General features: G+C 39.4%; 2 protein-coding genes across 2 annotated transcripts in view; one reads left to right on the top strand and one right to left on the bottom strand.

The window, feature by feature from the left end:
- Positions 1 to 12,964, top strand: part of LOC129776841 (heparan-sulfate 6-O-sulfotransferase 2) — a 63,433-nt gene extending 50,469 nt beyond the window's left edge. The window contains exons 4-5 of the mRNA XM_055782729.1: positions 8,145 to 8,544; positions 12,263 to 12,964. Of these exons, the coding sequence (XP_055638704.1) occupies positions 8,145 to 8,544; positions 12,263 to 12,401 (539 nt within the window). The 3' untranslated portion in view covers positions 12,402 to 12,964. The remainder of the gene's footprint in view (positions 1 to 8,144; positions 8,545 to 12,262) is intronic.
- An 8,580-nt stretch (positions 12,965 to 21,544) lies between these two features.
- LOC129776842 (SPRY domain-containing protein 7) lies at positions 21,545 to 23,607 on the bottom strand. The gene is made up of 2 exons (XM_055782730.1): positions 23,378 to 23,607; positions 21,545 to 22,760 (listed from the first exon to the last, which is right to left on the bottom strand). Exons 1-2 carry the CDS (start codon positions 23,478 to 23,480, stop codon positions 22,189 to 22,191), a joined length of 675 nt encoding a protein of 224 aa, XP_055638705.1. The 5' UTR covers positions 23,481 to 23,607; the 3' UTR covers positions 21,545 to 22,188.
- Between the last annotated feature and the right edge of the window lie 1,026 nt (positions 23,608 to 24,633).

Raw genomic sequence — 24,633 nt, 5'->3', positions numbered from 1 at the left:
AGGAAAGCATTTAAAGAGGCCGGAATGCACCATCCTCAATCGGCACTGGAGAGAGTTTCACTGCCACGCAATGAAGGGGGACTTGGAATAGTCGACATATCTGCACTGTGTGTTGCCCAGGTACGACAACTGCGCGAGTACTTCGCAGAACGCGCCAACCAAAACGCGCTATACCGGGCTGTCTGCGCCGCCGACAGAGGATACAGCGCTCTGCACTTGGCGCAAGCGGAGTACCAACTCAACTGCAATCTGCAGACAGTGGAGGAGAAGATTGCAGCTTGGAAGCAGAAGGCAGTGCATGGTGCCCACCCCCATCAACTGGACCGGCCACACGTCGACAAGGCCGCATCTAATCTGTGGCTAACGCGTGGTGAACTCTCTTCAGTAGTAGAAGCCGACATGATAGCCATCCAGGACAGGATAATGCCGACGAGAAACTGCAGGCGGTACGTCTGGCATCAAGACGTTGATGACATTTGCCGGATGTGCTATCAACCAGGTGGAAACATAGAGCACATTATGGGAGGCTGTCCCGTTTTGGCCAACGCAGCCTACACCGAGCGCCACAACAACGTGGCCCGTATTGTTCATCGACAACTGGCGCTCCAATGTGCTCTACTGGAAGACAACGTACCAAACTACCGGTACCTGCCTGCATCTGTCCTGGAAAATGACCGTTTCAAGCTGTACTGGGATCGCACTGTTCTGACCGACCTCTCGATCCACCACAACCGCCCAGATATAATGGTTTACGACAAGAGCGACCGCAAAGTCACCATCATCGATGTCGCTATTCCACTGAACCAGAATCTGGAGGAGACCCACGGTCGCAAAATCTGCAAGTACCGACCATTGGCCGTGGAGCTCAAGGAACTGTGGGGGCTAAGGGAGGTCCCAAGAATTGTTCCAGTCGTTCTCTCTGGAACTGGAATTATCCTGAAGACACTTCTGGAAGCGCTAAAGGTGTTGAACATGGAGAAGGAATTGGCCGGCATCCAAAAGTCGGTCATCCTTAGCACCTGCGCGATTGTCCGACAATTTCTCGGTCAGGACTAAAACAGCACGAGCATGCAGATACGTGCATTCCGCAGAGCCTAGTCCCCCTTTGGCATTCAGAAGCCCGGGGGCAGGTGAAAATTCTGGCTAGGTTCGCGGAGAATCTGGGGAAACCTATTTCATCAAAATCGGAAGGACCGTTCCGAAGGAAGAACTCCAACCAGTTGGCAGAACTTAGTTTCGAGAAAAATGCGTTTTAAATTTTTGGTCCGCGCAAAGACGCAAAGACTTTGGAACGGACCATCGGACAAACCTGGGACAAAACAGTAAAGGGGACATCCTAGAGAACATTTTAGGCCAGATTTTTTTAATTTTTTTTCTAGTTTCCATAGTGTACTACTCCCTTAAAACATTTTTTTCCATTTGGAAAACGCTTGCGTCTATTTATGCGGACAATGAATCGTTTCAATAAACATTTGTTCGCAAAGCTAGACGTAATCACCAGGTTGCTATGTCTGTAGCGTTAGTATTAAACAAGGCGCCTCTATATATACCAGGTGAAACAATCATATGAAATGTACTTTCAGCCATATTGGAATTGCTGTCGGTATTGTTTACAAACAGCTGCCGGCGGCTCTCTACAAACTGCCACGACGCTTATTCGAACGATGCCTACTATGTTCGGCTTTCGCAAATTTATGTGAAAAAGAAGAGATGATTTTGTAGAATTTCATTCTCATCCAGTTCATCCACTACTCTCGCATGTGAAAATGCAAAACTGGCGTATCCTAGCAATAACGAAACAAGCAACCCCCGCTCCACAAACCGTAATCCCCTTCTTATTGAAGTGATGTTGCTTCACCTGTTATACATTTATACAAGCGCCTTGGTATTAACATTTCCGATAATAGTCAAAACGTCTCCGTCGGTAGTTTCAGTTGTTATCAGATAAAAACAAAAAGGTTTGAAAAAAATTTAGTGAAATGTCTTGAAAATTTTCTGGATTTGTTGCGAGTCTATGATAGTACTTTTTTCCTGAATACTCTGGGAAATGATAAGAACAGCAGGTTCATGTTTTTCAATTAATTGAATTTGTAAAGGCAATCTGCAATGTTGCTAATTTTAGCAACATGATTTACCGATATCACGATCAATCGCAAGATGGTGGAGTAACTCACACTAACTTAAATGCTGAGTATGTAGAATAAATCGATGTCGAATCCGAGCAGTTATAATGCTATGAACCAATATTATTTTAATTTTATACTGATCTGATTGTTTCATTATCTACTTGAAGATTCAAATGCAACAAAACAGGAAGTGGGTTATATCTATGGTATAACCGCAAGGGTGACATAGGACTATCGTTGATTTAGAGATCATTTGTTTGAAGTTGAATCCATCCTGAATGAATGAATAAATAAATATTTGGGTGACTTCAAAAACGAGAGCGTTACGTTGGAGGCTCAAGGTTTTATGCATCCAATATTGGATACAAAAAACCTTGTTCTGAAGAATAATCTTCAGAAGCTTTCCTGCTAACTGCACTTGATTGACAAATCACAAAACCAAATGTATGTAGTCGCAGTATTATATGGATAGAAAACACTAAAATAAACTCTCTTGAATGTAATTTTCAATTCCAAGGGGAACTGGCAGATTATTTTTCAGCAACGATCATTTCTTTCCAGGTTTCTTCTCGATAACCAGCAAACGAAAAGAGTTGCGCGCGTGTATGTGTGTGTGTGTGGCGGCTGCTTCGATGTCTTTCCGAGTAACCTTATTTCGATGCTGATACTCTCTTGGTTACCTTCTCTTCTCCTTCTGATCGATCGGCTTTTCTACGCTCCCTCACAGTTAAAACAAACTGATTGCATTTCAGGTCAGGTCAGGCCAGGTAATGAATTCCTTGATCCCTCGCCGTCCAGCTCGTTCAGTAACGATGTTGTCTTGTCGATGTCCTCAGGCGTCGTGCACAAATTACGTAACGCCTAAAATCCGGATTTTGAACCCCCTCCCCCCTTTCGTAACGCAATTTCCTATCTCTAATAAACAGAAAGTAACGCAACATCTACCCCCTCCCCCCTTTTCGCGTTACGTAATTTGTGCACGACGCCTCACGAAAAATTAATCGGTTTCACCACCAGAATATCATTTAAGTATGCTTTTCGTGCGTGATTGAATCGAGAGAAGGTGTGGTTTACGATGGCAATTTGGAAGACAAACTAGAGGAGAATGAACTCTCTGAGTATGAAAATTTCGGCGACTGAGCAATAATCGATTGAAAATTATATAATTTTCGTGATACGAAACATTTTCCGTTGCGCACGCATACAATATTGGATACGAAAATATCCTACTGATGGGAAAGAATAATCTTCAGAAGCTTTCCAGCTAATTACACTTGATTGAAAAATTACGAAATAAAATGTATTTGGTCGAAAAAAAACATTAGAAAACATTAAAATAAACTCTTTCGCATGAATGTATTTTTCAATTCTCAGGGAACTGGCAGATTATTTTTCAGCAACGATTAGATCTTCCCGGAATTTTCTCGATGCTGTATGGCATCCAAACGAAAATTCTCGTTTCAGTTTGGCCTGCAAAAAACTTTTCTGAACTTTAATCCATCAAATTTGGAGCCCTGAAAAGGGCCGTTGATTATATGCTAAGCTAATATAGCACCCTCTCCTTGGATTCGACGGGCCAGCTGAATGTCCTTGGGCATGATGTGACGCGTTTTGTGTGGATAGCACACAAATTTGTATCTTCGAATAAGCCTCCTGCAGCGTCATAACCGCGGAACTTTGGATGCGCAAGTCGGTTTTGAAGTCATGAGCAATTTCGGTCGACTTCCGATAGCGATGAATTTCACGCAAAGTTCCCGGTCGATAACGATGTGGCTTCTTCACCTATCCTGCGGCTGGTGCGCTTATCCGAGCTGCTTTCGTGTGCCTTACCACCGAAAGACTAACGAGCTATCTGCTTGGTCCCAAACAAACGAGTCGTCACGGTGCGAGAGTAGAGTAAGAAATGAACGAAAGCAAAGGAAGCGTCATTTTATAAACCATAAAAGTAAAGAATCTAAACCCCACCCTTATTATATTCGTTGCTTACCCTGAGCGAGAAACGAATAACATCGAAGTAAGTATACAGTAATGTATTTGAATCCGGACACTTTGCGTTACATTTAATACCATACCGCAGCCACAACATTTTCTGCATGTTGAATTAATGCGATTGATTAGTAACTATCAAGAAACTATCAGTAACTATATTAGTAACTATTAATCGCATAAATTGAACATGAAAAAAATTTTATGGCTGTGAAATGATATTGAATGTAATGCAAAGTGTCCGGATTCAAAAGCATTACTGTAAAAAAGAGTTAACTCGACTGAAAATTTTTCGCCTGCAAAAACGAAATTAAGAGCCCCGCAGACTGCAGACTGACTTGTCAACCGGCTGAAAAACATTGTCGGCTGAAAAAAAGTCTGTAGTGTGCGGGAGCTCTAATTGAAGAGTACAACATAATGCATAGACGTAAGCATGAGCTTCCCAATCTCACATTCCGATAAGATTAATGGGTTTCCAAGTGGGCGCGCTACATACGGATACGAATGATTTCAATAACCTGTTTTCGAAGCTATCATTAAGCTGTTGAAACAATTTTTCGAATCAATAAATAGCAATCATATAACTCTTGGACATTTTATCTTTTGTATTAAATGATTAAATAATTATCTGTTCCGTTGATCTGAAGCAGAATGTATCACGCTTAAAGAAGGAATGGATTTTTTCTTGGAATTTACTCAGCAAAAATAATGCCCTTTCCCAACAATTAAAAAAGACAAACGGTAAACAGTTTCATCAAAGTGATTTCTTCGATATGGGGATATATTCACTACATCATGTCATATATTTCATATTCTTCATTATGAAATCCATATCCATGGCACCTATCGGTATCGAATTATCATCGACACCACGATTTTCGCTAAATGCTCCTTTCAGTTCGGCCTGTAAAAAACTTTTCTGAACTCTAATCCATCAAATTTAGAGCCCTGAAAAGGGCCGTTTATTTTAATGCTAAGCTAATATAGCACGCTCTCCTCGGATACGATGGGCCAGCTGGATGTCCTTGGACATGATGTGACGCGTTTTGCATGGATAGCACACAAATTGGTATCTTCGAATAAGCCTCCTGCAGCGTCATAACCGCGGAACTTTGGAAGCGCAAGTCGGTTTTGAAGTCCTGAGCAATCCCACGAACCAAATGCTGCAAAGGTAGCTTGCGGATCAGCAATTCGGTCGACTTCTGATAGCGACGAATTTCATGCGAAGTTCCCGGTCGATAGCGATGCGGCTTCTTCACGCTTCCTGCGGCTGGTGCGCTTATCCGAGCAGCTTTCGTGGTGCCTTATCACCGAAAGACTAACGAGCTGTCTGCTTAGTCCCGATGAAACGAGTTCTCACGGTGCGAGAGTAGAGTAAGAAATGAACGAAAGCACTTTTTTTCACTTAAATTCTTTTTATTTCTTAATTTGGTTTACATTATAATAAAGTACTACATATCAAGTGATCAACCTAGGGTTCTACATCTTTAAGTTGAATGAACGAAAGCAAGGGAAGTGTCATTTTATAAAACATATCGAATGTAAACCCCACCCTCTTTATTATATAAGCTTACTGTATACTTACTTCGATGTTATTCGTTTCTCTCTCAGGGTAAGCTACGAATATAATAAGGGTGGGGCTTAGATTCTATACTTTTATGGTTTATAAAATGACACTTCCTTTGCTTTCGTTCATTATTTTACAATAGGAATATGAAACAATCGAATAATGTGTATGATACAAATCATTACAAAACTTGACATTACAACTTAAAGATGTAGAACCCTAGGTTGATCACATGAAATGTAGTATTATATTATAATGTAAACCAAATTAAGAAATAAAAAGAATTTAAGTGAAAAAAAAGTGCTTTCGTTCATTTCTTACTCTACTCTCGCACCGTGAGGACTCGAGCTCGTTATTCTTTCGCTGACAGCTCGTTAGTGTTTCGGTGGTGAGGTACACGAAAGCAGCTCGGATAAGCGCACCAGCAGCAGAGTAGGTGAAGAAGCCACATCGCTATCGACCGGGAACTTTGCGTGAAATTCGTCGCTATCAGAAGTCGACCGAATTGCTGATCCGCAAGCTACCTTTGCAGCATTTGGAACGTGGAATTGCTCAGGACTTCAAAACCGACTTGCGCTTCCAAAGTTCCGCGGTTATGACGCTGCAGGAGGCTTATTCGAAGATACCAATTTGTGTGCTATCCATGCAAAATGCGTCACATCATGTCCAAGGACATCCAGCTGGCCCATCGTATCCGAGGAGAGCGTGCTATATTAGCTTAGCATATAATCAACGGCCCTTTTCAGGGCTCCAAATTTGATGGATTAGAGTTCAGAAAAGTTTTTTACAGGCCGAACTGAAAGGAGCATTTAGCGAAAATCGTGGTTTCGGTAATAATTCGTTACCGATAGGTGCCATGGATATGGATTTCATAATGAATAATATGAAATACATGACATGATGTAGTGAATATATCCGAAGAAATCACTTTGGTGAAACTGCATTATAAAATTATTTGTGTACGAATGCCGCAATCGATAGTCGACTCTAATTTGCGCTGGGTAATTTCCTCGGAGGACTCGATTCCTCCTTTGAGCATTAAGAAACTCTTTCTGGCAAAACGAAGTGGTATGAAAGACGTGGTCTTACGTTGATCGCACTTGATTGAAAAAATCCAAAACGAAATGTATTTGGTCGCAGCATTATATGAGTAGAAAGCAAATAATCGCTCGATAATGACTTGATTTTCGCGATGATGTTTCACGTTTTTCATGTTATGCATCCAATATTGGATACGAAAATTTTCCGCTGATGGGGAAAAAAATATTCAGAAGCTTTCCTATTAATTGCGATTGATTGAAAAATCACAAAACCAAATGTGTTTGGTTGCAGTGTTATATGGATAGAAAACATTTAAATAAACTCTTTCGCATGAATGTATTTTTCAATTCCCAGGGGTAGAACTGGTAGATTATTTTTCAGCAACGATGATAGCAACGAGGGTTCCGCGCGTGTATGTGTGTGTGGCGGCTGCTGTTTCAAGCGGAACCGTGGCCGTGGAACTCTCCTCTTGATGGATTCCCTTCTGGCCTTAGGTTTACAAACAGGCTCTTGGTGACACCGTTCATCAGCGCTTTCATGATAAACGAAATTAGTTTCACAACAACAGCGACAACATGCTCCAATCGCTGTTCAATCATAACTGAGTGGGTTTACGAGCGGCGCTCGCTTATATACCGATTGGTGATTTCAATAGCCTGTTTTGAAAGCAATTTTAAGACTATTGAAACAAGTTTTTGGATGAAAAAGTAACAAGTATATGACGCGTAGACATTTTATCTTTCGAATGAAGTGTTTATCATACCATTTCGTTCAGTTGTTTAAGAGCTATTAACGCTCAAAATCTCGGTCTCCGGCGTAATGCTTTCGTTTTCGAAACTTTGGTTTTACACCCCGGTATAGAAATGAAAGACGTAGTCCTACGTCAAAATAGGTAATTATAACATTAAAAAACATAATTGCTTCTCTTTGCTCATCGCAGTGCAGTGTACAGAAAATAGTAATTATACGAGCAGCGTTTCAGTGGTTTCTTGTATTCATCTATTAGGAAACACTAAGTAATAAGACACTATCATGAAAGCTATGTTTGGACTCTACAGAGAATGTGATTCAAATGTTGATTTAGCTTATAGCAAATAATACTGACAATTGTTGATTTTGCTCAAATGTTTTCGAACAAAAAATGTTTGTTTGCATGTTGGGAAAACGTATTACATTGCGTAGTATGCATAACGGCGAAAAAGTCGATTTTGTTCATTTTGTCGCTTACGTCTCCTATACAAACAAGGGCAGTACACATGATACATATCTGGGGAAGCTTTTATTTATCAGAAATAGTTTGGAACTCCAATTTTTAGTCTCACCATATCAAAAGTTGCAAATTCATCATAATCTCAATCAAGTGTTCGCCCTCATAATCATTCTTTTAGCGTTATATAATTTCTTTTTCTCTCTTCTTTCCTCAGGTGAAAATTGGAACGGCGTGCAGCTGGATGAGTTTGCAGGCTGCGAGAGCAATCTCGCGGCCAATCGTCAGACCCGTATGCTAGCCGACCTAGCGCTGGTTGGCTGCTACAACAAAACCTATATGCCATCGGCGGAACGTGACCGCATCATGCTAGCTAGTGCCAAGCGCAACCTCGCTGCCATGTCCTACTTCGGTTTGACCGAATATCAAAAGATCTCGCAATATATATTCGAAGAAACATTTAATTTACGCTTCGCTATACCGTTTGAGCAGCACAACAACACCGTATCTACGAGCACCATGAATGGGCTAGCATCCGGCCAGAGGGCTAAAATTGATAAGCTAAATGCACTCGACATCGAGCTATATGCTTTCGCGAAGAAATTGATGTTCCAAAGGTAAGGGTGAAGTTTTCCGTGTATGGTGTGGGTCTTTTTTCGTTCCCTTCAGCTTAAAGCATAACGCTGATATGGTACAGTACTGGACGAAAGATTTACAACTAATTCAAAGCAGTCGCATGGTTCATCAGAGGGTTGAAGAAAAATGATAAAATTGTGAGCAAAATGTATGCTGCCGTTCTAGTTGTCCCATGTTACTTTTTGACAATTTTCACTTTTCTTCATAAAACGATGTTTTTATGCATAACTAGCTGACCCGGCAAACTTCGTCCCGCTCAAAATTTGTTTTTTGTTATCAATACTTTCAAACATTCGCGTTTTCTAACTATGAGCAAGTTCGTGGGTTCAATCGCAGAACTGTTCATTGATTGATCTTCTAATCGACCCTGTTTAATTTTGTATGGCAGCTCCCCCTTAGAGAGGGGGGGTGGAGTGTCTAACCACCATAGAAACATTTATTGCACCCTAAAACCTCCATATGCCAAATTTCGTTTCATTTGCTTGATTAATTCTCGAGTTATGCAGAAATTTGTGTTTCATTTGTATGGCAGCCCTACCTAAGAGAGGGGTCGAGTATCTAACCACCATAGAATCATTTATTGCACACTAAAACCTCCACATACAGAATTTGGTTGCATTTGCTTGATTAATTCTCGAGTAAAATTTGAGTTTCATTCGTATGGCAGCTCCCCCTTAGAGATGGAATGACTATGTAATTGTTTTTAGATTTTGGAAGAAAATTTTAATGCATCAAGGTACCTACATAACGACAAGTGAGCCTTCTCTAGAGCTGGTGCAGCGTGTTTTGTCTCTATGGGCAAAAAATGACACATAGTCTTGATAATTTTCTTTCGCATTTCCAGTCCTTCTTAGTGCATCACAAATGCACTAATTTTCAATGTTTAACGTTCATTTTGCCATATTTTCCTTACATTGGAAGAAGAACGCAGCATACAACATTACATTATAAATTATAAAGTCATTCCCACAGGACTTTCAATGCATTGATCGATAGTAACAAAGGTAAGCCAAATGTTTTGAATAACACAACACGATGCTTGTCAACGAAATTATTTCGGTGTGCTGTCATGAAACAGCTAATCATAATGCAGATCTGCAGTACATAACTCTCTGTTTCGATTTCGAAGCATAGGAATTTAAATTAGTCGCAAATGTTTTGTCCGATACTGTACCTCGTAGAAATGCTCCTATCATATAGAGAATAATTTATGCATCATCTATTTCGCGCTTTCCTGATGAGCTGATAACGAACTACTATTAGCTTAAGTTGTGAGTAATGAATACGATAAGTGCTATATCTGTTTTTTAACAATCCAAAAACGGATTTGTATTCCGATTATGCAATGGGCTAAGTGAAAGCTACATGCAACGTTCAAATTATGACTGCTTTATGATAACATTGTTTGTCCGGTGACCAATCGGCGCAAAAAAAGATCCACGCTTTTGGGTATTGAAGATGAATACCTAGTAATCTATACTTATCTTATAACATCATTGACGTTTTCTCCAATACCATTAGCTAAATTCCATTTTAATTGCTAATGATATTTGATTGATATTTTAGTTCATTGATAAGTATATCATTTTCAGTTAAGCTAAGTATATCATTTTCAGTTAAGGACGTTTTTTGGAGCTCTGAACAAATGAAACAAAGAATATTTCGACTCTACTAGCCATTTCATGCCAAACCGATATAGTGGTTCTCAGATTTTCGCAAAATTCTTCACAAAAACGTCACAGAGCAGCCCAACGCTTGAGATCGACGAGTAAGAGACTGACTTGGGTTCTTCAATTGATGCGCTAGCGGCAGCAATATTGTCGGCACTACGGACACTTCTCTGCCTCACTGGTACGGAAACATTTTGTACTGTGCCTGTGGATTCAAATTTTTCCACTAGACGCTCAATTTTTGATCTGGCAGGACGATTATAACGACCATAAATTAGACGTTGAGTCAATTGACTCCGAATTTCGGTAGTAAATTTGAATAATCTCGACTCGTTGTTGGGGATCGTATATCTTTCCATTATGAAATGGCAAACTTTACTGAAGAGAAATGTCAAGAGACACTATTGAAATACCCTTTACCTATCCGTCATCAATTCAATGGTTGGTGTACCTATGTCAATGTTATCGGCGAAGCAAAATATCTGAAAGGTCACCCTGAAATCGCAATACTTGAACAACGTACGAGGGCGGTTCGATAAGTACCGCTCTGAATCATATTTCGGACACTTTGTTCTAATATATTGGAATGCTTAATGCACTGATGATATAACTGTAAAATTAATATCACAATTGCTTCTTTAGAGTAATCCCTCGGTTTCACTATCACTTCATTTGATAATTACATTTGAATTATTACATGGTAGGAAAAAATCCAACAGCACTAATCATTATCGTTTGTGTTTGACGTTTGCTTAGCGTGAGCACGTAGAATTTACCCCTTCATCAACATTTATTTTTTATCGTGTTTCATCAGTTCTTATCATCGTTATCAGGTTACTGTGATTGTTTGGTAAGTGTTTCGCAGTTGACTAAAAAATATAATCAAATGTAATGTAATTTTCGCTCAAAAAATTACAAAGTAAAGTGTCCGAAATTTGAATTTAATCTGCCCGAAATTTGATTTTTTTTATAAATAGTGTCCGAAGTTTGATTTTTATTCGCTTGATTCGAGAAAACGCAATTTTCAGATGGATTAAATAAGTTGAAGCATCGCTGGTTCAAGTGTATCGAGCTAAAAGGAGACTATGTTGAGAAATAAATCGCCACTTTTCCAATTTTTTTTTTGTAGACTAAGTACTTATCGGACTGCTCTCGTACATCACTGGAGATCGAAGTAATGAAGTATCTTCCTCGAGACTCGATCAATTGTGTGAATATAAATTCGTAGATATATTTTATTCGCGACACTACTGCAGAATTCTGATCAAACAACAACACTGTTAAGCAGTTAATTCTAAGATATGATCTTTTGAATTGCTCTACAGTTTGTTTCATTTTTTCTATAATTTCATAAACATGGTTAGGGTTAGGGTTGGCATTCGATCGTTTTCCTCTTGAAGGTCTGTCGCCATATTGCTTTCGTTCTCTGCTACATCGCGGTTGAAGTGTTCTTCTTAAAACTGTCATCGCCTTTCAATTACTTCACGAATGTTTACGTATTCCTTTTGATGCTTTTCGTATCGGTCACTGTATATCAATGGAAAATCGACTAGGAGTTAACAAGCGGTTCCAAGTAATTATCAGCGGGTTTAAAACAGTTTCATAACTTATTCACATATTTAAGTCACGTCTCGAAATCCCTCCGGTTTTAATTGTGACTGACGAATACCATCAGAGCACATGATTCATATGTGGCTTCTAGCACATATCGGTATACAAATCGCATCGGTAATAAGTTTCCTCCAGTGAATGAAATTTAATGGCGACGATATTTTTTCAGTTTATCGGATGCACTTCTGAAGAAAGGCATACTGACGGATTTGATTGATGTGTGAATAAACGTAATTAAACTGCAAATTATCTCTGAGGGAACCCAAGACCGGGTTGCATTATAACGTGACTGAAATACGCGAATGAAACTTCAGATGCAATTCACGTATATCATTTAGTTCGCGAATAAAAAATCATGATATTATCACTACTGCACAAACAAATGAACTAATGACTATAAATTCCATTTCTTTTTCAGATTTGAAAGACTAAAAGCCAAAGATAACGACTTTAACGTAAGATTCGCGCATTTAGGCAACCTAGGAGTTAAGAACGGTGTTACCGAGTTTAACTGGGAAAGTAATATCGACGAGGTACCGAGTGGGGAACACCACTGATACAAAGCGTTGAAGGATCGTGCCGAGGCGACACTCCCGCACAATCCTTTGAACCGAACGACACAAAAGCCGTTGCCATCACTTCGCACCCTGAATCGTCCTGTGCCGCTGTCATTAACTATCAATACCGTCACGTTTTCCCGCGTTTATGATGTTCCCGCCGAAAGTCGCCTGCCAGCAGCAGCGGTGGGCGCAATTTCATCATTCTCAAACACCAAACCACACGCTTCCACTAGTCCGAACGATCGGAAGCAGCAGCGTCGACAGCCACAGGAGTACGGGAAGCGGCCATTCAAACTCACCAAGCAACAGATTACAATGCAAACGCTACGCGATAGCAACCTTCACCCAATCAAGGGAGCTAAAGATCAACAACGGCAGCAACAGTAGCCAGTGATGTTGGACAGTTATAGGGTAGCTCCCAGTGTTGTTTGCATATTGATTTTAGCATTTTTAGTACTGACGCAGAATGTTTTACCTAATACAAAAACAAAACTGTTTCATAGTAGTTTAAAGAATAAGACAAAATAAATTACACCCAAATCGAAAAGTGTATAGAAATACCTCTTATTTTTTTTTTACTATCAACGAACATCCTCTATTTAAGGATTGAAAAATGTTATGAATTTCGTAGAACATCATTATATGATACTGTAACATACTACAAGACCGGGTTATGTTTGCTCCTCGAACGAATGTGTCTAAACCTATTTGTGTGTGATTGCTGTATGTGCTCTACTTTCTATTGAATACATTCGGTAGAGCTGTTTAGTGTACCGTTTATTCTGTTCATGCTAAACATGAATTGCAGATTATGAATCATTAATAAGCTCATTTCTCTCAATTCTCCTAATCCTACCAATGCTTGAAATAACAACACTTTTATTAATAGAATCATTGGGAAATGAATAGCGTTAGATAGCGTAAATAGAATCTATGATATACATGGATAATGGAAACGTATTTTTTTCCCGTTCGAACAAATTAAAAAGAGCAGTTTCACCATGAGCAATTCCAAATGAAATCGACAAATGCCAAAACATGAGTTCATATTCCGTTTGGGTTGGAGGAAATATATATGAGTTTTCCAAAGCATTTGGGACTCAAGTGCAGCTTTGAAAAGGGGGTATCGATTTTAGTAAGAGATTTATGTCTCAAAAACATCGTACCGAAACAGTATCTTGGAAAGAGTTCTAGAGTTATACATTGAGAAAAAAAACTTTAAATGAATAAGAATACGTTTTTTTTGTTTTCATATAAAATAAAAGTCATGCAGAAAATTTAAAAAAGCAGTCCAAGATGGTAAAACTATTTTTGACGAAATTTGTAGAACTTCGAATTTTAATGAATTTTCGAAACTTCAAATTTTTGTATATTACCAATCATTTTTAACCACAAATTATGAATGTGATTTAAAACAAAAAAGCTCATTATCAATCTCTTTCTAAATGCAGTCTTTCTCGAGATATTTGAAAAATATTTCTAATTTTTTGTCTTTTTTATAGTAAATAGGCCCTTTTAATGTGTTTGTCGTGTTGTACCGTCATGTTCATGAAATTTTATTAATTTTCTTATAATTTCCAACAACTTTTGCAAATACATAATTATGGAAAAAATATATGTTTAGGGGTCACGTTGAAAAATATTTAAAGACATGTGGGTTAATAAAAAACGTAGCGATATTAAAGAACCTCCTTTATATAAATACAAACTTTTAACATATTAGGTTGAGGGTAAAGATACCCTTTATTTTCTCGATAGCTGGATTTAGTGATCAATATATAGCGTAATATCGATCATACAATTTCAAGTATAGACTCCTTGTAAAGGTGACATTTCACACTAAAAAAAAATTCGCTGTTTTTTGATTGTTCCATTCAGTTGTGAGTTATAGGGTGTTAACAATGGAGGTCAACAAAGAGAAAATTTTACACTTTTTCTTTTATAAGTGCGAAAATGCAAGCCAGGCCGCTGGAAATGTGAATGGTGTTTATGGTGCCGATGCTGCAACAGTAGAATACGTGCAACCTAATTTATTTTCCAAAATTTTAATTTTTTAAAATTTGTTTTATTTATCAACAAATGGACCGTTCGAAGCTAGCGATTGACCAGAAACGTTCAGAATTGGTGTTGTGTTTCCTCAGGACAACGCAATGCTTCACGATTCCGTGAGCTTGATTGGGATGTTACAATGCATCCACCATATAGTCCGGACCAGGCACCAATCAATTAACATCTTTTTTGACGTAGGACTACGTCTTTCATTTCTATACTGGGATGTAAAATCAATGTTTCGAAAACGAAAGCGTTACGCCGGAGACCGAGATTTTGAGCGTTAATAGCTCCTAAACAACTTAACGAAATGGTATGATAAACACTTCATTCGAAAGACAAAAAGGAAGGAAGGTCTTGTATTATAGAGACTTTAAACTTTTGCAGTTCATTCGTCTCTAGCCTTGAGAAAGGCCCTTTGAAAACTCTACTCTACTCTATTACTCTACTCCAGCGCTACCACCTCCGCCCTCTTGCCTTGAGAAAGACACTCGATCCCTCGCCGTCCAGCTCGTCCAGCTTTCAAAACAGGCTATTGAAATCACCAATCGGTATATAAGCGAGCGCCGCTGGGAAAGCCACTCAGTTATAATTGAACAGCGATTGGAGCATGTTGTCGCTGTTGTGATGAAGCTAACTTCGTTTATCATGAAAGCGCTGATAAACGGTGTCACCAAGAGCCTGGAGAGTGATGCCACTGAAAAGGCGACCAAGAGAATATCAGCATAGAAAAACGGTTCCGCTTGAGACATCGGAGCAGCCACCACACACACACATACACGCGCGGAACTCTTTTCGTTTGCCAGTTCCCCATGGAACTGAAAATTACATTCAAGCGTAAGAGTTTATTTCAATAATTTCTATCCATATAATATTGCGACCAAATACATTTGGTTTTGTGATTTTTCAATCAAGTGCAATTAGCAGGAAAGCTTCTGAAGATTATTCTTCGCCATCTGTAGAATATTTTCGTATCCAATATTGGATGCGCGCACAACGAAAACTGTTTCGCATCGCGAAAATCATATAATTTTCAATCAATTATTGCTCAGTCGCTGAAAGTTTCAAACTCAGAAAGTTCATTCGCCTCTAGTTTGCCTTCCAAATTGCCATAGTTAACCACACCGTCTCTCGATTCAATCACGGACAAAAAGCATACTTAAGCGATATTCTGGTGGTGATACGCATTCAGTATGTTTCGAACTGTGAGGGAGCGCAGACGAGCCGATCCGTAAGGAGGAGAAGAGAAGGCGACCAAGAGAGCACTATCATCGAAAATTGGTTCTGCTTGATGCATCGGAGTAGCCGCCACACACACATACACGCGCGCAACTTTTTTCGTTTGATGGTTATCGAGTTAGCATTAACCACTGGCGGACAACGGGCATCGAGAAGAATTCGGAAAGATGTTATCGTTGCTGAAGGATAATCTGCCAGTTCCCCTTGGAATTAAAAATTACATTCAAGCGAAAGAGTTTATTTTAATGTTTTTTATTCATATAATACTGTGATCAATTGCATTTCATTTTGTTATTTTTCAATCAAGTGCAATTAACAGGAAAGTTTCTGAAGATTATTCTTCCCCATCAGTAGAATATTTTCGTATCCAATGTTATATGTATAAAATTTTGTGCCTCCAACGTAACGCCCTCGTTTCCCCTCGTTTCGTGCCGTTATCGCCACACCATGTCAGCACTGTGTTTATATCTTCCTGCAAGGCGACATGATCCAGGGGTGAGATCCAGGTGCTCCGATAAAATTTCAGATCATCGGCAAAAGAAAGCTTAGATGAAGAGAGCATTGAAGACAGGTCATTGACAAAGAGGTTGAAGATCAGAGGGCCAAGGACGCTACCCTGAGGTACGCCAGACGTGATACTGAATGGTCTAGAGTTTGTAGAATTAACCATTACGTACGCGGAACGATCCGTCAAGTACGACCATAGCCACTCCATAAACCAATCGGAAAAGCCCATGTGCTTCATTTTGTAGAATATATCTTCCCAACATTTCATTTGGGAAGATATATTCATTTTGCAGAATATATCTTCCCAACAAGGCAACGACGATAGGTAGAACGCGTAATTTAGAGAGAATCGCATTAAAAAACGCGTAATTTCGTGAGAATTGCATAAAAAAAATCGCGTAAAAAAATTACGGAAAAATCGCGTAAAAAAAGAATCCAATGTATTCGTGTTTTAAATCATATTTGTAAATTGTAAAGTGTAATTTCAAAAATTAAAGGCAATCTTATAAATTAACGATTCAATAATTGCTGGTTTATTATAACTGAGTTTGCCAGAAATCATCTAAGAGTTTCCCGGAACAAATCGCATTAGGAAACAACAACAGAAAAACAATTACTCAGAAAAAGTGTAGTAAGCTAGAAATATTGTGGCGCGGGAAAAAAACATCATGGGTTGAAGATGGACTGTATTACCGTACGCGTGATTATGATAAGGGCAAATAGATCCACGTTTCATCCATTGTCATAAAACGTCGAAAGAAATCCACTCGATGACGCTTCAACAACGCCAAACTGGTTGTTGAATCATCAACGCGCCGCTGTTTTTGGTCGGCGGTCAGCAAACGCGGCACCCACCGCGCGGATAGCATTTTCATGTCCCAAATGACGTGCAAAATGTATCTCACTCGTTCTTCTCAAAAGCATACGGCCTCCGCTAACTCGCTTAACTACACTTTACGATCGTTCAAAACGAGTCTTGTTTTGCGATTTCTGGGTTCGTAGCATCTGTTGGCCTTCCAGAGCGATGTGCATCTGCGGTGCTTGTACGGCCCATTTTAAATTCACTAAACCACCGATAAACTGTTGTTCTCAAAGGAGTTGGAATAAAATTTCGTCAACCACTGCATTAATTGTTCAGGATTTTTTTTCCCAAAAACAAATTTTGATCAAAATACGATATTCCTCTTTCTCCATTTTTATACGAATGCGCAGGTACCATCATGTTTTTTTCCGCGGCACAATATTTCTAGCTTATCACTGTTTTACAGTGGAATTGTCGTAGTCTTATCCCTAAATTGGATACATTCAAATTTCTAATTCATAAGTTCAATTGTGATGTTTTTGCTCTGTCCGAAACTTGGCTTTCTTCGCGAGATGATCTATCTTTCCACGATTTTAATATTATACGCTTGGACCGTGATGACAGATACGGAGGAGTGCTATTGGGGATCAATAAGTGCCACTAATTTTTTCGAAGTGACCTTTCACCTATTGGAGGGATCGAAGCTGTTGCTTGTCATGCAAACATCAGAGGCAAATACCTCTGTATAGTCAGCTTGTATTGGCCTCCGAGAGCTGCGGTTAGCCGCAAGCAACTTGTTGACATGTGCTCACTCCTTCCTGAGCCACGATTGATCTTGGGAGACTTCAACTCTCACGGAACTGCCTGGGGGGAACAGTACGACGACAATCGTTCACTGTTGATATATTTAACTTTTGTAATAGCTTCAATTGGACCGTTTTGAACACTGGGGAAACAACACGTGTACCTAAACCTGCTGCTAACCCAAGTACTCTTGACCTCTCGTTTTGCTTGAATTCACTATCGTTAGATTGCAAGTGGAATGTAATCCAGAACCCCAACGGTAGTGATCACTTACCAATCGAAATTTCCATCACCATTGGTTCGAATTCTTCTGAATCTATAAACATGGCATATGACCTCACAAGACACATTGACAAATATGCGGACGCGATTACTCTAGCCATCAATTCCAGAGATGGTTTACCTCCATTGGAGGAGTATAACTTCCTTTCTCGTTTGATCTATGATAGCGCGATTCGCGCTCAAACGAAACCCTCCCCAGGTTCCCCCATCCGTCGAAGGCCTCCCAATTCATGGTGGGATAGCCAATGTTCCAAGCTTTATCAGGATAAATCGAACGCATTCAAAGCTTTTCGGAAACGTGGAACCATTGAGAATTTTCAATCGTATTTGGACCTTGAAAATCAATTTAAAAACCTGATCAAAGGGAAAAAACGTGCTTATTGGCGAAATTTCGTGGGAGGGTTGTCACGAGCAACGTCAATGAAAAAAATTATGGAAAGTGGCTCGAAACATGGGAAATCGCTCTTCAACGAATGAAAGCGAAGAATTTTCGCATCGATGGATTTTCAATTTTGCACGGAAGGTTTGTCCTGATTCCGCTCATGTGCAAAAAATTGTTCGAGATATACCACAAGATGTTGCTGAGCCAATTGAAAATAAATGATTTAAAAAAAAATATATACCACAAGATAGGTACGATCTTGATTCCGAGTTTTCAATGGTAGAATTCTCTCTTGCTCTCCTTTCATGTAACAATTCGGCTCCAGAAACGGATAGAATTAAGTTCAACTTGTTGAAAAACCTCCCTGATGTGGCGAAACATCGCTTGTTGAATTTATTCAATCGGTTTCTGGAGCATAATATTGTTCCAGATGATTGGAGACAAGTACGAGTTCAAAACCCGGAAAACCCGCGTCCGACTTCAATTCGTACCGCCCAATAGCAATGCTGTCTTGTATTCGGAAATTGTTGGAGAAAATGATCTTGTTTCGCCTTGATCAATGGGTTGAAACGAATGGCCTACTCTCAGATACACAATATGGGTTCCGCAGGGGCAAGGGAACGAATGATTGTCTTGCGTTGTTTTCTTCAGAAATTCAAATGGCTTATGCCGAAAAAAAACAAATTGCTTCAGTATTTTTGGACATAAAGGGGGCCTTTGATTCAGTATCAATAAAAGTCCTGTTGGATAAACTCCATTCTCGGGGTCTGCCGCCTCTATGGAATAATATGTTATATAACTTGCTTTGTGAGAAACATTTGAATTTTTCTCATGGGGATTCGACAGTAAGTCGGATCTCCTACATGGGACTCCCCCAGGGTTCATGTTTAAGCCCCCTTTTGTACAACTTCTATGTAAGCGATATTGACAATTGCCTTACACAAAATTGTAACCTAAGACAACTTACATATGATGGAGTGGTGTCTGCCGTAGGATCAAACGAATCCGACCTGCAAGAACCCTTACAAGATACTTTGAACAAATTTTCAACCTGGGCCATTGGGCTAGGGAATGAATTCTCCACGGATAAAACAGAGATGGTGGTTTTTTCTAGGAAGCATAAACCAGCAAAACCAAAGGTTCACCTTTTGGGTAAACCGATCACTCATGCTATGTCCTTCAAGTATCTTGGGGTCTGGTTCGACTCCAAATGTACTTGGGGGGCCCATATTAGGTATCTGAGTAAAAAATGTCAACAAAGAATAAACTTTCTCCGTACAATTACCGGCACCTGGTGGGGAGCCCATCCAGAAGATCTTATAATGTTGTATCGAACAACTATTCTCTCAGTGATGGAGTATGGAAGTTTCTGTTTTCAATCAGCTGCCAAAACACACCTCATTAAACTCGAGCGAATTCAGTATCTTTGTCTCCGTATTGTGTTGGGATGTATGCCCTCAACGCATACCATGAGTCTCGAGGTTTTGGCAGGCGTACTCCCACTGAAAGATCGCTTCAATTTATTATTTCTTCGGTTCTTCATCCGGTGTAAGGTTATGAACCCATTGGTGATCGGAAGTTTTGAACAGCTGATCGGGCTAAATTTTCATTCTGGATTCATGACTTCATATCATGAATTCATCTCCATGCAGGTTGATCCTTCTTCGTATATTCCCAACCGTGTTTGTTTTCCTGACTTCATCAATTCCTCTGTACATTTTGATCTGTTCATGAAGAAAAAAATCCATGGAATTCCAGATTATCATCGATCGGGGATCGTTCCTACGATCTTCAATGCAAAGTATGGGCGTGTCAATTGTGATAATATGTACTTTACTGATGGGTCCTCTATGAATGAGTCCACAGTGTTTGGAGTGTTCAACGAATTTTATAGCACCTCCCACAGTCTTCAGAATCCTTGCTCAGTGTATATTGCTGAATTGGCAGCAATACACTGGGCGCTGGACAGCGTCGCCTCACGACCTGTTGAACACTATTACATTGTAACGGATAGTCTTAGCTCTGTCGAAGCTATCCGTTCAGTGAGGCCGGAAAAGCACTCGCCGTACTTCCTTGAGAGAATACGAGAAATTTTGGGTGCTTTAACCAGACGCTGTTATGTCATTACCTTTGTCTGGGTCCCTTCACATTGCTCAATTCCGGGTAATGAGAGGGCTGACTCATTGGCAAAGGTAGGTGCAATTGAAGGCGATATTTATCAGCGTCAAATCGCCTTCAATGAATTTTATTCTTTAGTTCTTAAAAATACCATCGTTAACTGGCAACGTAAGTGGAACGAAGATGAATTGGGCCGGTGGTTTTACTCGATTATCCCTAAGGTTAGCCTCAAACCATGGTTCAGAAGTCTGGACTTGAGTCGGGACTTTATTCGCACCTTCTCCCGACTCATGTCCAATCACTGTTCGTTAAACGCGCTACTATTTCGTTTTGATCTTGCCGACAGCAATATCTGTGCTTGTGGCCAAAGTTACCACGACATCGAACATGTTGTTTGGTCGTGCGAGGAGTATCTTGTTGCCAGATCGAATTTAGAAAACTCTCTTCGACCTAAAGGAGGGCAGCCCAATGTGCCGGTGAGAGATGTGTTGGCTGGGTTAGACCTTGATTACATGTCCCAAAATATGTAATCCTAAAAGTTATCGATCTTCGTGTCTGATTGTCCTTATATCCATATATTCTCCTTTTCCTTTTCCTTCGCGAGAAATCAAATCCCTTCTTATTAACAATAGAATAAGGTGAAATGTAAATACATATTAGATATAAGATAGGCTTAGCTTGAGTGTAATGAATGTGAGTGTGAATGTGAGAGTGAACATTGTCAACCTATCCTTTTATCCCTTCATTATCCGAAAGAAAATATGTCACCCTTCTAATCGGTTATCTACACCATTAAAATTAGAATTAAGGAAAAATGTTTATATATACTTGTAACAATACAGTCAGGAGTTTGGTTTCTTTAAACTTATGTAATTGAGCCTGTAAAAATAAACGATTTAAAAAAAACTATATTTCTAGCCACTACACTTTTTTGTGCGGTTGTTTCCTGCTACGATTTATTCCGGTCACGGATAAAAGGATTCTTCGGCTTTACAAATATTAATAGAATACAGTTTCCTTACCAATATTTATTTGTTCTTAGTACCAATCACATTCCATATTTCGCTTATTTTTTTGTTTCGGGATATCAGAGAATATCGAAAGAGACGGACCGCGTGTTAAAGAGTGGTAATGAATGGAATGTTGGAATTACAATGCGACATTTTACAATATTTTTAGCAAAATATATCTTCTCTTGGTCCACGATAATCATATTGAAATGGCGGACGTTGACAATATTAATTTGATAGATTGTTATATGGTAATAACGGATCAATTAGCGGAAGTAACAACATAATAACAACACGATTGTCTATTGTATTAAATTTTGGTAGAGGCTTCCAAGAGTACCTTTTTTATAGGTTGGTTTACCCTATTCATGACGTTCACTTCAGTGCAATTCCAAATTTAAATATTACGGATTAATTGTTACAAATGCAGCAAGAAACAAATTTTCCATTGAACATTGCAGTCGATTAATGTAATATAACATTAATTATTATTGAGAATAAATACACTCATATTTTTTAACGGCGTTAGTTTTATCTTAATACTATTCATAAATAATATGTATTACATTCATAATTGTACCACACATTTGATCATAGAAGCGACTGCTCTACCAAAATTCGTTCAAAGCCTGGAGGAGGACTGAAGCTAAAGTTATCGAGGACGATGTCTAGAATTGCTCCATCATCTACAAACAGGCAAGGGAACACTGTTCCGCGGATGTTCAGCACCGGAATATTCAAATTCGTTCCATTTAAGTAGAAATTGAGCTCCACATGGTCGAAAGCAACTCCGATGGTATCGCCTTCTTGGGGAATGCCGGTATTGTTTACCAGACCAGTACTAACGGCCGCATCCTTTTTCGAGAGGATTACAGAACCTGTTTCAATGATACCGGGTTCCTCGGATTTTTTCTCCAGTTTGTGTATTGGTTTTGCATTATGATAAAGGGCATTGTCCGAAGTTAGGCACCACGATTCTCTGTCATATCCACCTTTGGACTGATTCAGATCAGTTTGTTGTGTGGCCAAGCCAACCGACCAGATTCCACTCTGCTGCAGCTTCACTTCGAAATAAGATTTAGACTGTAGCAGTGGTATGTTTGTAATTACGCCACCAGATCCACACGCTCGTTGACCTCCTTTAATAACAACAACTTCGTGACCTGAAAGTAAACAACAATATGACCTTAACATTGATGATGGATAACAACTTCTTTGGATTTATAATGTGGAAAATTGTCTCCAAGAATATTTAAAAATCAGTATTTAGCATATTCAAATTCGACATGTTTCAAGTTTCGCATATATGCCTTTTTTTTTTTTTTTATCTTCGCTTATTTTTCGTCGGCCTATTTCCGCCACTTTAGTGCCAATCACCGACATCAGGGAGGCGACTCCACCTGTTCCTACCTATCAGACTCAACAACTCATGAGCCGGGCCAACTTCTTTTACTTCCGCTCCGAAGGAAGACGTAACCAGAGATTTTTCGCCTCAGAATATCCCAACGACGCCAGCTGGGATTGAACCCAGGCCGATCGGATTGTGAGGCTGTTACGCTAACCATACAACCACTGGCGCCGTCCGCATATATGCCTTGAATTCAGCCAATTCTACATTTTAGTAATTGAAGACATTTCACAAATAAATTTCGTGCATTCCTAATTTATATCTTCAATTTTGGCACACACAAGTCACTTCATATCGGATCACTGAGATTCGGATTCGCTTCAGCTAATGCTAGACGAAAATGCAATGAAAGTTGCCAAGGAATTTACTCACCCATATGTGACGTATCCAACTGTATCGGCTCATGTTCCCGCCTCACTTGCACGGTTTGCGGGGCAAGTACACCGTTTAAACAGTTTTTGAGACAACAAAACATTGTGGAAACCTAATAAAACGTAACAAATTTATACATTTATTCATTAGTCAGTTTGTGTTGTCAAATATAAGAGCAACCGCACAGTGTGCAACATTTCTGTCTGAGCTGTTTCTTGTGTTTTTCAGTCAATCTGTTTGCTCTAGGGATGGTAAAAAAATGAAGAGCAATATATTCGATATCTCATGATTGCATATTTTTTAATTTTTCTATCAAACTGATGTTCCATAATACCGTTATCGCATGAATAATTCTGTTGTGCTAGGAGTTAAAATGAAATAAAAATATATGATGTATTGAATATCGATGTTCAAATTCCTGTGAACAACCCTATTTACTGAGTCGTCAATTTTGCCACATGGGAAATCCAAGGCGCGTAGAAGTATATCCTAAGGTGGGCCAACGTGCTAAAACCACTCTTCAGCCATCTTGGAAGTCTACTGTGTTTTGTTTGTAAACAAAACACAATACGCTTGTGCCCAAGCTCACTCGTGATCAGTCTGTCTCTTTCACACTTCAAGGAAAAAAATCCCCTTCTGCTTTCTTCCGTACTGTTTTCATATACCGCTCCCCTAACCAACTTAGTGACGAAACGGCCTCACCTAGTACCATAGACCCGTCTTGGGGAAATCTATGCCAAATCGCGATGATAGTGGTACAGTGTCGACGTCTGGTGGCGACTTTCAATTAGGGGCCATAATTTTGAAACCCAAACTCGTTAGTGTAATCTCTATTTGACGAATTTACGCAAAGCTGAATCAAGGCGCTTATATCAATGTATAACAGGTGAAGCAACATCATCACTTCAATAAGAAGAGGATAACGGATTGTGGAGCGGGGGTTGTTTGTTTTGTTATTGCTAGGATACGCCATTTTTGCATTTTCATATGCGAGAGTAGTGGAAATGAGAATGAAATTCTACAAAATCATCCCTACTATTTCATATATAATTCGCGAAAGCCGAACATAGTAGGCATAGTTCGAATAAACGTCGTAGCAGTTTGTAGAGACTAGTGATTCCCGATAATCGTTCGATTAATCGATTAATCGAATACTTCCGACATAAATCGATTACTAATCGAACGAATACTGCGTAACCAATAATCGAAGCGAACGAATAATTTACGTCGATTAATCAATACAAACCCTGAGAAAA

Source organism: Toxorhynchites rutilus, chromosome 3, assembly GCF_029784135.1.
Source record: "Toxorhynchites rutilus septentrionalis strain SRP chromosome 3, ASM2978413v1, whole genome shotgun sequence".
NCBI classification, from domain to species: Eukaryota; Metazoa; Arthropoda; class Insecta; order Diptera; family Culicidae; genus Toxorhynchites; species Toxorhynchites rutilus.
The sequence above is the reverse complement of the archived record's forward strand: the minus strand, read 5'-3'. Positions and strand labels throughout refer to the sequence as shown.

Excerpts from the sequence above, each read along its gene's own strand:
- LOC129776842 (XM_055782730.1), bottom strand. The coding sequence starts at position 23,480 with ATGTTTTGTTGTCTCAAAAACTGTTTAAACGGTGTACTTGCCCCGCAA. Across the intron at positions 22,761-23,377 it reads GTTGGATACGTCACATATGG|GTCACGAAGTTGTTGTTATT; the intron begins GTGAGTAAATTC and ends GTTTACTTTCAG.